The sequence below is a fragment of the Haemaphysalis longicornis genome, unplaced genomic scaffold (genome assembly GCF_048455015.1).
Source record: "Haemaphysalis longicornis isolate Haplotype H1 unplaced genomic scaffold, Haemaphysalis longicornis Haplotype H1 scaffold_3, whole genome shotgun sequence".
Taxonomy (NCBI): Eukaryota; Metazoa; Arthropoda; class Arachnida; order Ixodida; family Ixodidae; genus Haemaphysalis; species Haemaphysalis longicornis.
Window position 1 is genome coordinate 93,288,380 of NW_027526335.1, and position 14,013 is coordinate 93,302,392.

Sequence of the window (14,013 nt, forward strand, 5' to 3'; positions counted from 1 at the left end):
AATATTTATTTAAGTTTAAGGAGTAGTTTAGTATGCGAGACACGGTCGAATGCCTTCGAAAAATCGAGGAAAATGACATCGGTTTGCATGCGCTCATTTATGCCGAGGGCCAGGTCATGCAGTGTTTCGACAAGTTGTGTAACTGTAGATAGTCCTTATCTAAAGCCATGCTGATTCATGTGCGGAATATTGCTCGACTCAATAAAACCTATTAAAAATTTGAATACGATATTTTCGAGAATTTTGCTGCAAGTACAGGTGATAGAAATTGGCCGGTAATTAGAAGGAGACGCAGCGTTACCTGATTTGGGTACGGGAGTAATTTTAGCAATTTTCCAATCCGCAGGAAGACAGCAGTCTTTCAAAGATTTGGAATATATGAGATAAAGATATTTGCTGACTGGTTCCGCGTACCGTTTCAAAAAACTGTTGGGAATCAGGTCTGGACCGCTACTTTTCTTTTCATTGATGATAAAAGAAGCGAAAGGATACCAGCCTCCAATAAGGTAGGCGTGCCTATCAATCGGATGTCCTGATTGTAAAGGGAAGGATTAGTTTTCGCAAAACCATTATCAGTTGTGTAAACCGACCGAAAATAGACATCGAAATCTTCGGCGCTAGCCTGATCTTAACCATCTGGTTAAACTGGGTTAGTCGGCTTTCTTTTCATATACTGCCAGAATTTATATATATATATATATATATATATATATATATACAGAAGATAGGTCAGCAGTCTCTATAAGAACAACCGCAAAGTTGTTCTTATCTTTTACCTGACTATATATATATATATATATATATATATATATATATATATATATATATATATATATATATATATATATATATATATGCGGAGATGCGGAGATGTGGGTTCGAGTCCCGCTCCCGGAAAACGGCGGATTTTTTCTCGACTTATATTTTCGCTTATTTATCAATGAATCAAAGAAACGTGACAAGCACACGTCATTCGGCCCTATTATATATTTCGAAAAAAAGCCGAATAGCACTGGCAATGACGACTGCAACCTTGATATGTATCTTTACCGAGTCCCTCGTCCCGTATCTCTCTGTTCTGCTATATATATATATATATATATATATATATATATATTGTAATGAACCAACGTCCGATGCCTACGACGCCATGTTCATTCTCTGGCCGAACGAGCCCCGCGCTTCTTCCTTCGCTTCCAGTCGGCCGCCGTCCTCGTCGCTCTGATGGTGGATTGGCCGCTGACTGCGCTTGCAGCTTTTCTTCCGCAAAGCTTCGTGCCTTTACATATATATATATATATATATATATATATATATATATATATATATATATATATATATATATATATATATATATATATATATATATATATATATATATATATATATATATATATATATATATATATATATATATATATATATATATATGGTATGGTGCCGCCACTGAATTTGAACCACGGCGCCCCCTGTCGATCCGCGCCGCATCTTTTGCTCGTACCGTGCTTCGCCGGTCCGCGTATCCCGTGCGCAGGGCTAGCGTGACTACGCGAAGCGAGCCGTGCGTGAACTGTTCTGCGGCTTCGAATAAATAGGAAGCCCTGAGAAATACTCAGAAATAAAAACTACTTCACCTGCTGAAAAAAAAAAAAAAACAGACGCCACCAACCATGTCTTCGGCATCACCGCAGAAATTCAGGCCGAAACAGGGCCCTCTATATAGTCCTGGAACATGGTGTGATTCAAATGAATAGTTTAAAATGCAAGTGCGGCAGGAGTAAGCAAAAAAATATGGAATGTAAATTTTAATCCGTCAGCATTTTTTTGGTAATACCCTATAGCCCAATCTTTGTAATGCCTGGCATTTGCACAATAACCCACAATGGGAGATCGAAGTTAACGCGTCGTAATAGTGTAACTGTAGACCATTTGTCGAGTGAAGTTAAAAATACATACAGGAAAAAAAGAATAAAAATGAACTTGCTATATCGAGAAGTCTGCCTATTCACAACAATCACACGATTAATAAAACAAAATTATAAAGAACCCGGAAATGCTTACCCGAACAACACAAAAAATTATTTATACGCACCAAATCCCAAACGCCTTGCATTCGCACAAAAGGGCATAATTATTAAAACATTTCTCGTATAATAACGTAAATGTATGTTATATAAGAAAAACTAAAAATACCAATAGAGCTAGAAATGAACTAATGCAACAAAAAAAAAACCAATCCACCGCAATCACCTGTTTATTGATTCCAAACTAACACACCAGAAAAGCAAACAAAATTAGCAAAAAATCAGACAAGCACCAATATGGCCACAATTAAAAGCCTCAAGTTGAACAGAAGCGGCATAGGAATCCATACACACGTACAATTCTCTAAATTCCTCCAATTTTGTTGATATTTCGCGTACATAATCCCTTGCTTTGTTTCTGTGCTCGTCGGCAAACTCAAAGCGCTTTTTTTTTTCGAGGAAGCTGCTGGAAGGCTGTCTGCCGCGGCTGGGGTTAACACACGGCGACAATGATTTTACATCAGTAGCCACGACAACCGAGCAGAAATTGTCCACGAATTTGCCGTGTGCGTGGGATAAGCCATCTGTGCGTCCAACGCAGGACACACAGCAGCAAATAAAACGCTTATTTAAATGTTAGCACGACGAGCGCTATTGAAACTGTCGAACATCGAAATTAGTGTACACGTCACCCGAAAAAGGTGCCCGCACAAATTCGCGATGTGAAATTCGGTTTTGCTGACGTTCCTGCGTGTGAGGGCAGCCACAAAACTGTAGAGCCAACATATGCTCCGACAGACGCTGTTGACGAAGACATGTTGGAACCAAGCGTTGAGGTGATCAGATGGCTTCTCGGAGTGCAGCCCGCGCTCTCCTTAATAACATTCGCATATAAACCAACATAATTTATTCTTCGGCGATGTTCCAGACTTGTTTTTGTAACTGTTGAGCCATCGGCAAACATAAAAGTAGGCACAATTGCTTATTTTTCGCCCGCAAAAGCGCCGTTCTGTGATACCTCCGCCGCTGGGGGCGGCTGACCGCGCCGGCCCCGTACGAGCAAAATATGCCGCCGCGGCTGCCAGGAGGCGCTGCCCGTGCCGCTCAAGTAGCAGCGCACTAGCCCTATAATCCAAACAACCTACATACATCTGTACAGAAACAATACCAAATCGACATGATGCGACACAGGTACTTCCCCCCATATATCGCTAACACCATTGCGTGTTTCCACACCCATTCAGGGGAATGTGCACGCGTTTAGTAGTGTTCGCACATGTCGTCACTTGAAAAAAACTCCCTCAAGACAGGGAAAAATTTATACTTGCGCTATCTGATTCGTACTGTATGTAGTTTTTGTTGCACCATCATATTGCTCTGTCGCTCTGTATAATGCACATTACTGCCATAGACCCGAGTGGGGCTGCAGTATGTACAAATAAGAAGAAAAATCTTGTAGATCACCTGTCCGTCGTTCTGCCCTTTCGTTCTGTCACTTTTATAAATATCAAAACACTGTTGCGCAATTTGTTAGACTAAGAGCAGGTATGTCACCTTCATACTCTCCTCCCAGCTCGAGCGAACTCGAAGCTCGGCCCATGCTCACGTCTTGCTCCTGCTTCATAAGTCCGCAATGCGGCGTTTATTGCACGTCCCTGGTACACCGTGACCACCGTGTATAGCGCTCTACCATCTCGGGGGTCACGGCATTGGCTGCCTGTCACTTCCTTTGCCCTCCACCAGCATCTGCATTTCATCGCAGCCATTCCCACTTCTTCATCTTTTGCCGCCCTGCGCGCTGGGTCCACACTAGACCTGACTGGACTCTACAACGCGAAGTAGCGCTGACGGGAGTCATGAGACCCGACGATAGGCATCGCGACCTGAGCTTCGACTGACGTCTCCCTGGCAACGTACGCTCTCTACACTCTCGAAGGCCGCTCTCTTTGCGCCCTCTCTACACGACAAAGTTCTCTGCTCTCCGCAGCCCGCTCTGTTGTGTAGCGACGCGGATCGACGGGGAAATTTCGCCGAGATGTCCGTCTATTGCTCCCGTAATAAATCCACGCAAGCGCAACCCTTCTGAGCGCAGTTTGCAGATGGTTACACGAAGGAAAAGTGATTATTAGGCGCCGGTTTGCTGTGCAGCTTTTTCCTTCTCCAGCAAAAAAATGTTCCTGTAGCGGAACAAGCGTTAAAATCACACTTGGTTATGATAACCATGGTGGTGCTGGTGGTAGTGATGATAGTGATGACGATGACGATGAGGGGGCGATGATGGGATGATGATGCTGCTGCTGATTATTAATTTGCGGGTATGATGGAGAGCCGGCAAATTGCCTGCTGCAGCAAACGGAGTAACAATGCGACGTTGGGGTGGAAGCAGCGAGAGAGAGAGAGAAACTTTATCGTACAATGAGTTAAGAGGGCGGGGTGGCCCCTGGCATGAGCCTGACGGCGACAGCGCTGGCTCATCGGCCGAATTCGACGACTAGCCACCCGTCACAAAGGACTCAAGGAGAAATGAAGACTGCCGCTGGTACAAGCTTTCGTGATAAGCCGCATCACCTACTCCCTCCCTTATCTTCACGTTACGAAAACTGAACTCAAGAAAATTGATTGCCTCATTAGAAAAATTACGCCCATCTTCCCGCGAGGGAACCCTGATGTGATGCGACGCATCAGGGGAGAGCCTTTGGACTGACGCTGGTATTGGATTGCGTCAGTCCACTCGCTGAAGGGACTGTCGCTTCCATCACGTCTTCATCGGAAGATCTTGCACGGAGGTATCGTCAAGCAAATTCAAGTCAAGTGCGAGAGCGAGCGCTGGACTGATCCGGCGCCGTGCGCTCGCTCGCTTGTATTCCCGCTTTTGAAATGAGAGGAGCCGGGGGGGAGAGTCGCGCGCATGCGCACACATTCGCGCACCCAGAGCAGCGAAGTGCACACGCGCAGCTGTTGTTATGATAATGAAACGGAGTGAGAGTGCGCACACATGCGCGCACCCAGAGCAGCGAAGCGCACACGCGCAACTGTTGTTATGATAATGAGACGGAGTGAGAGTGTTGCGCACAGCTGTCGGAGAGAAGAACGGAGGAGAGTTGCGCATGTGCAGTGAGCGCGCGGACAACGCCGCGACAACGACAACAATGGAGGGACATACCCGAGAGCAGGAGATGCGTCGCAACTAAAAGCTTATAAGGCCGCGTTACAAGTGCCCATGCACGCATCCACTGTTCGACTCGAACGCCAGGGGGCCTATAATACCGCGGAGGAACTCGTGAAAGCCCATCATATTGAACGAGAGTGCGAAGCTGGGCGAGTCGGTAGGAATTCATTAATAAAAACAGCGCAAAGAACGGGACGCGAGTGAAAACAGAGAGGGACGGACGCAGACAGCGCCCGTCCCTGTCTGTTTTCACTCGTGTTCCGTCCTTTGCGCTGTTTTTATTAATGGAACCCATAATATTAATCAACTGCGGAGGCTTTCGGCCACCTCCACCGGAAGGCACATACTAGATAATCTGGAAGGAGTGAGCCTGCCCTCAGAATACCTTTCCTCTAACCCCCTCCGCGGAGCAGTGGGAGGAGGCACTGCGTAGCCCGGACCCAGGCGTGCAAGCCAAATTGGTCAACCAGGCTGCCGAGGTCGCTGCCCGGAGGTTCATGCTAGCAGCCACACGTGTGCCCTCTGAGCCAAACAAAATGCTCAATAAGATGTGTTTTGTGACGCAGAGTTTTGGTAGAGTAGTACGTCATACTACAGCGAAACGGGACGACATGCCATTGAAAGCGAAATGAGAGGAAGCAGGATCTTGCTTACAAAGGCATGCCATTACACAAGGAGTTTGATATTTAATAAGCATCTGGTTGCTTCATGACCACGTTCTTCAAGACGCACAGTGGAGTGTTGACCCGTTTTCACTATAAGGGGGCGCATAAGGAGAAAAAGGATCATTCCCAATAACGTGAGAAGCGTAATAACGAGCTTACCGCCACTCGTCCTGTGGGGGGTGGCGTTTAGACGAGTGAGAGGGGGACCATGACCCCGGTCATTCTTTCGTCCGCATGGATATGCAGGATGCACGAGGACTAAATAGTTTGTTTTTTTCTTATCAGGTAAGGCCACACAACCAGGCTAAATATTAAAGGAATTCTTGAACGGGACGTTTATGTAGACAAAACATTTCCAGACTACTATACGCCTCGAGATTCGCGATCGCTGCGCCGCCTGCCGCCGCTTCTCCGCGGCGTTTGCGGGATTAGCGCTGCGTGGCTGATAGGTGGTCATGCAGTGTTTTGGTTCTCTTTCGCTTCTCTTTGCCTTTCCGCGCACTAAACAACTTGTTAAGGTGACGTCTGTAAGCTAACTGCACGTTTAGGGCGCTTAAAAAAAAACAGCGGCGTCTTGGTAGAGCGCTCGAACGCCAACAAGAGCTACCCGGGGAGGCGGTTCTGCGCGCTTCTTGGCCGCTCTTGCGGGCGTCGGCGACGGCAGCGGCATATCACCGCTGTCACCTTTGAACACGTCAGCACAAGTGAATTATATTTATTGTCACCTCGTTTAGACCTGATATTGGCACCGTAAGAGGTTGGTTCGTTTTGCAGCGCAGACAACAAATGCGGCTTTGCTTCGAATATGTACGTCGTAGAAAAATATGCTTCGGGGATGTGATAACCCAACAGCGTACAAAAACTTGTACCTTTTATGGGAATATAAGCCACGCGAAAATGTTAAGTACACTCAAAGGCTGTGCATTGTCAGATATGTGCCCACTCATGCCTTATGGTAAGAACCAAGGTATATGTTAATGACCACGGGAAAATGAATGGTCTGCAAGTCAGGAGCAATAAATAGAATAGTCGTACGGGAATAAAAAAAAACCGAGTGCAGCTTCTGAAATGCTAAAGACGTTTGTTTGAGCAAGGTAGTATTCACCAGACCAACTAGATGCGAAATGCACTGATATTTCGCTAGACATGGGGGGGGGGGGGTGAGGAGGAGGACGCTCAACTGTCGTTGTTTACAAATGCGGAGCGTAATCAACACATGAACGTTTTATTAATCACACACACAAGCTGCGTGTTCACTTTTCGTTTGTTTTTCGCCTTCAACGAACGGCTGATCATTCGGCGGACGCATTTTTTGAAGAATACAGGGTAAGCAGTTCACAAGAAATACGAGGTGTCGTTGAAAGAGTTGATTGATTGCAGGGTTTAACGCGCCGACGCAACGGAGACAATGAGGCACGCCGTAGTGGAGGGCTCCGGATTAATTTTGACCACCTGGAGATCCTTAACGTGCGCCGAAATCTCGTACACACGGGCTCGTTGGAAGAGTGTCGTATCTGATAGGGGTCTCTGATTTCGGTTTATGCTAGATTCTGCAGTCTCCCAGTGTCATACGACGATGTTTCGAAGAAGAGTTTGGTCGCGGACGCGGATTACTCTATAAGCCCATCTTCGCGCTTCTCGTGGAGGATAAATGTAACAGATGAATCTTAGCGAGCGCTCACCTCGGGACAAGACGACCCAGCATTAAATTTGCCGTCGTGTGCTGACTCCGGAGTGTAATTTTGCATTATCCATCGTACTTCTTTGGTACAATGTTTGCGAAATTTACGCCGCATTGGCTTGTTCAGGGTACTGACCAATATCTGATATGTGATATTGGCAGGCGTAACTTGCGTGTTGTCAGGTATGAGTGCTCCGCTGGATTTTGTAGTGCACAAAGTCGATTTACATCATAGTGTGTATGGCCGCAACATGAACATCGGAGGAAACACTGCTTACGGAGACACTGCCACTAAATTTCAGGGCAGCGGAATTGCAATCTGCATGCAAATGCTGGCTTCGGGACGCCGGCCTGTGACACACGCCCGGCGCTCATATAGATCTTTCTAAGATCGCGTCATAAACGTTTATACTCTCGTGAACACACCAGGCTTGCAAACAGAGTGCCTGCTCCACGTTATTCGGTATTTCGAACGCGGGCAAACGGTAAATCGATGTCTTGAACGAGTCCCAAAAGCAACGGCGACAGGGGGGAGCGGGCCGGGGACTCCCGCGCCTGCTTTCGAAACGGGCCGCTAGGGGGATTTCAGTGGCGCCCCTACAGGCCGCGCTCGAGGCGTATATCTGGCGGCAACGTTCATACTTGCCAACAATGTTGACCAAAAAGATAACATTAAGCATATTTGAGGGGAGATATCAATACATAAGTGACATATCCATCGTTCTTTTACTTAATAATGCATTGATGCTTGACTTTTGCTATAGTTATAACTAAAAAAGTATGCCTTCAAAAAAAAAAAAAAGTCTTGTCCTCAAAATGCAACAAGCGCTCGCGGCGCTCTTTTATGGCGGTGTTCCAAATTCAACGGTAACAATAGGTTCCGGTAGATGACACGAGCAGTGGAACGCGGCAAAATTGAATTTGCTTGAGCAAGCCTCTACTGTGTTTATCGTGGGAGGAGCAAAACGGGAGGGAAATAGCGTGAGAGGTGGGCGGGAAAGAGAAGGGAGGCGTTTACGTGGCAGGGAGGGTACAACTACGGCCGCCCGATGGAAACCGAACACTATCGTTTTTCCACGACATTTGCCGCGAAGTGAGCAGATACGCGGCCGATTTTGTAGCGTGAGCTACACTGGCCGAGGTTGAGCAGTTTCGCGTGGCTCCTGGAGAGCCGTGCTGCGCATGCGCGAGGAGCAGTGACGTCTCACGGCGCACAGCTGGCGCGCCGCATAGAGTTTCATACAAATATATACTAGAGCGAAATCTGTCGCTGCAGTCGCGGGCCGCCGTGGGCGGCGCCATTACCGCTAGCGACGTTCCTCGCCTACTTGGCTTAGCTAGCCATATGACTTCTTTTTTGTCTCGAAGCCAAAATCAACAAAAAAGGGTAACATTTTTTTTTTGTTCATCGGGCATGAAGCTTCTACATAATCACTGACAAATTAATCTTTCTGGAGGTTCAATTTTATAATACCAAAACAAATTTGGTCAACCTTCTACAGTAATATTGTTGCTTTTTGCAGCCAAAGCCAACTTTTCAGCCTGTTCATGAGCCATGCCGAGGACAAGTGGAACGTGCCTGCCCGTTACATGACGGAACGCTCGCCGAAGCGCGGCTCCCGTAGACAGTGGCGCCAGATTTCCCTACAGTGTATATAAGTATGAAACTCTATGGCACGCCGGAGCCGCTGCCGCCGCGACTGGACTGGACTGGACTGGACTGGATTGGATTGGATTGGATTGGATTGGATTAAAAATTGTTTTTGGAGCAGTAAGCATGATAATCAGCTAATCTCATAGAACCAGGAAACCTAAGAATAACCAGCTGAACCTTTGCTCACGCTACGTATATCCTGGCATAGCCGAGCAAAGCCACTGCTAATGTTTGTTTGCACTCTGTCGAGACGGTATTTACGAAGCTTCATTAAAAAAAGGGGGGATTCCGAAACAATACGGAATACCTAAATCATTTGAGGTTTGCAGACGACAGTGTCTTATTGAGTCAGTTTCACCAGGACACCTACGCAAAATGCTTCGCAAACTGTACTCGCAAAGCTTATACAGCAGGGCTAAAAATAAGCACAAAAAATCGAAGGTAATGTTGAACAGACCCGCCGAGGGACGCCTTTTCATTGAACAAACTAGAAGACACCGACCAAGGAATAAAAAATAAAAGACGTTTCGGCTCCCACACGGCATCATTGTTCATAAAAAGGTTTAATGAAGGCAGGCTTCTAGCTTGATAATTTTAATGGGCATCCCCGATTAGACAGGCGTCCGCCAAACCCTCCATTTCAACATAAAAAATGAGAAACTGGGACAAGTAAATGATTATAAATACCTTTGAAAAATTGCCACTGGTGATACATATTATGAAAATGAAATTAAAGGTAGAATTAATTTGGGCTGGCCTGCATCTGGTAACCATCCTGAAATTTTCGGCAGTAACCCAGTAAGCTACCTTTGTCACTAAAAAGATTCGTACGTAACGAATATTGGGGCGGAAGCTTGTGGTCTCACTAGGCGCTGGAAAGCAAACTTATATCGGTCCAGCGAGCTATTGAAAGGAAGATACTGGGGGTAAAATTTTGAGATCTGGAAACAGCAACGTGGAATCGGGAACAGACTCGCGTAGAGGATAATCTGGTTTTAACTGAAGCCCCCCCCCCCCCCCCCCAAAAAAAAAAAAAAAAAGCGCGTCAACCCTATTTCATATTTGCCGCGCTTTCGAGGCGCTTTTTCAAAGAAAGTGCTACGAGTTGTGCCGCGCCTCCGCCAGATGGCGCCACGGGTCCCGCGACCGAGAAAGACGCAGTGAAACATCCCCCTTGCGAGGGGCACGATCAAATGCAGAGCATTTCCGGGGGCGCACGACGTTAAGTAGTTTGCGTTACGTTAATGTTGTTGCACTTGTGGCAACTGCTGACGAGAGAGCGCTCGTCAGCAGTAATTTGAATGAGTCAACGATATAAGCCGCGTTCGGAGCGTCCCATTCTGTGTCGGCTTTGTGGCGCAGTGGGTAGAGTACCATGTACATTGCGTTCCGCCCGCAGGGTCGAGGGATCGAAACCGGGCGCCGGATAGTGTTTTTTTTTATATAGTAGGGAGGGGTGCGGTGCGAACTACGGACGTCAACGCGGGTGACATCGTGAGTTACTGAAATGCTCTGCATTTAAAAGGTGCTGGGCAGGTCATTTAAAGCGTATGAGGGGCAACAGGTTGACCACGTGCTTAACGGTATGGTTGCAAGGGTACAGCAAAAGAAATTGGGGAGGACGAAGATTCGATGGAGGGATGATCAAAGAAAATTATAAGCGAAGAATGGACGCGACAAACTCACGGCAGAAGCAACTGGGAACCTTTGGGAAAGGCCTTCGTCCTTCACTGGACGCGATATGATTATGATGATGATGATGATCGCCCCACTATACATCATTGGGCTACCAGGAGCGGGGTACTGATGCCGCTGTGACAGTGGAATACTGATCCCGCTGTGACGGTGACTCTACCGCTATGCACTCGACACAAGACAGAAAAAAAGACAAACAAAAACAGCCCCTTTTCTTGCGAGCAAGGTTTTTTTGCGTATCAAGATGCTGCTTTGCTAAACATGTTTATTTACATGCGGTGCGTTCGCCTGGGCTACGCTATTGCTATTCAACGCAAGGCTCCTTTCTGAGCATACCGCCGGCTAGACAACAGCGGTATAGTTTTTGGCTTCTTAAATCGCGGCTAGTTGAACTAGTTTCCCGCTTTAAAGGGTTGTTGCCCCACTCGGGTCGCTCAGCCTTCATTCCTGAAGCGTCAAAGCACACGACGAGAATACGCTTCGCTCGCACTCAAGTGGCGCAACGCGCGCCCGCCTCCAGCGCCTCGTCCATCGGCGGCGGCGCAGTGACCGGGACCCCCTACGGCAGCGCCGCCAGACGGAGCAGACGCGCCGACGGGTGCGCCCTCGCCTTCCCGAGGGTTTACTACTACCCTTCGCAACCTCCGCGGCCAGCGCAGAGGAGAGTGAGCAGCTATCGGGTGAAACCGGCGCTCGCAGTGTGTACAAGTTAGGCGCGCCGGACGCACGTGTCTCTCGGTTCCGCGCGCTACTCTCAAAAACGCCGCGACGGGTCTCCATTCATTCCGAACCGCGTACTGCAGCATACAACGCAAGCCGCCAATTAAGCGCCGTAGCCCGAAACGCTACATCGCCGCTGCTGCTGTCGTTGCTGTTGCAGCAGCTGCGTGATTCACTTTTTTCCCTCCTCGCTAATCGAGAGGAAAAAAAAGACAGAGCACCCGGCTGCTCGCCTTCGAGAGGGAAAGTGTGTATACAACGTGGAACGGAGCGCCACGTAAGAGAAGCACATCGGTGCACGCGCTCGCGCTCGTTTCACCGTTTTGAGTGCTAAAGTCCTCAGGCTTGTGGGTGTCTGGGGAGGAAACGCTGCTCGTCGCTGTGGTACTACTGCTCCGGTCGGCGGGGAGACGTCGATCCCGGCGAGTGATCATCGACCCAAGCCGCGCCGCTGCCGCCAGTGATCTTGTCTGAGAGCCCGGACCCTATCCAGCTCGAGCCACGGACGACTCGGGGCCCGGAAAGCGACACCGTCCTCATCCCGTTGAGCCATGGACTACACCCCCGTCAAAGTGATGCGCTACAAGGTGAGTATTGAGCGCCCGTGTGCTTCTCTGCCGAACGGAACTTTTCCAGCGGTTTCCTATTCGCGTTATTTCGGATTGACCCGCTTTCTTTTTGCCTTTAGGGTTTATTCCTCTCTACTCTGATAATATCGCGCGGGCATCGGGTCGACGTCGCCAATGGAAGGGTCCCAATCGGCTCGTTTAATCTGGGAGGAAGGAAATAGAACGATGCGTTTAACCTGACCGACAACTGACTATCAACATCCGGTCGGAAAAACAGATCAACCTCTTTCTTTTTACTCTCTGTGGAGCACGTCACCGAAGTTTCACTGCCAAAGCAGAAAAAAAAAAAGTTTTTACTACTGGGGGCCATTTGCTCCAGATCTGCGCAATCCGAGTAGGCGGAACTGAGGGTGTGATAGCCAGCCGGGTTCTTTGACGAGGATAAATGCCTAATGAAACTTATGAGAGCGCAATTGAAAGAAGTTAGAAAAGCTTTACGTAGCTATTGTACAGAACTGACCGCGTGCGAGGGAGGGCTTCACCGTCCGGTTTCCCTTGCCCGGCAACCTCGGTCACACACGGTCATGGAAAATACCAGCGCATTCGGAGCTCCATCATGGGTCGTTAGACGTATCTCTGGAAGTTTCTTTTTACAGGTGATATATTTTCCGCACGCGTTCGGTGCGCGTTCGAAACCGCCGCTGGGCCCGACCGCAGCGCCCCTATGCAGGATAATTATAGGCTTAAACGTTTGACCAACATTAAGGAGGACGAAACTTCTTTATTGAGCGAAAAGGGTGAGGAATGGGATGGTGGTCAGCCTCCGTCGAAAAAAAAAACAAAAAAAAGCAGCGCGTCGTTTCTTTGTATGGGACAATACCCTAAACCGCATATAGAAACTCAGCTACACGAGTAATCGGCGCATTTGCAAAATTTTCGCAGCCGAATGCGGAAAAATCTCGAAAACTTTCGCAGCTAACGCCTGCTTCGTGTGCACGCAGAGCTCTAAAATTAAAACCTGAATTTTACGCGCGCTACTCGCCGTAGTGGAGTGCTGCGGATAAATTATACCATCCGCGCATCATTAGCGTGCACCCAAATATATGTGAAGTCGTACGTCGTTTGTTCATGCTTCAGCCATGCGAAGGTAATCAAAATCAGTATCATAAACGTCGATGGTTGCAAGTAAGTTTAATTTGCCAGTGACCTTAAGGAAGGAGGTAGAAAGAAGGCAGGACCGTTAACCTGGCTAGAGCCTATTTTACCGTCCTGCACGCGGGAAAGTTTCTTAAAAAGCACGTTTGAACTAACGGGCGAGATGTGCTAGTACAGTTATCCCACGTTATAATGAATTCATCGGGACCAGAAACTGGCTTCGTTATAAGCGATACTTCGTTATAAACGTACGTGATATGCTTTATATACAATGCAGTGGGGACCATGAAACACTTCGAATAAAGCAGCGAGACTCTGAACCAAGCGGTTACGTTATAACGATGGCTTATTGTATCTTATAATTTCTCACAACCTTATGGTTCGAACTTTTCAACGTCACAAACTCGTAGGAATGGCGCCATGAGACGAGATAGCTGAAAAGATTGCCACGCATTGGCTCTTAACATTTTTAATCCAGTGACGTAGACCCTCTTCCTCGTACAGCGTGGAGGCCTGATGATGTCTATGACCCGCGGACCGTGCTACTTACGAAATAACTTCGCGAGAGGTTGTTTCACTGGCGCTAGGAGTGTGCGAAAAGAATTCTAAGAAATGTGGTGCGTCGAAGCTTACTTTCCGAGCGTAATTCGCTGACCGCTGAGCGTTATCTCTGCAACCCTT

General features: G+C 47.8%; 1 protein-coding gene across 1 annotated transcript in view; it reads left to right on the forward strand.

The window, feature by feature from the left end:
• The first annotated feature begins 11,537 nt into the window (after positions 1-11,537).
• Positions 11,538-14,013, forward strand: part of LOC144174882 (sodium- and chloride-dependent glycine transporter 1-like) — a 112,134-nt gene continuing 109,658 nt past the window's right edge. Inside the window, exon 1 of the mRNA XM_077703842.1 lies at positions 11,538-12,195. Coding sequence (XP_077559968.1) covers positions 12,160-12,195 — 36 coding nt within the window. The 5' untranslated portion in view covers positions 11,538-12,159. The remainder of the gene's footprint in view (positions 12,196-14,013) is intronic.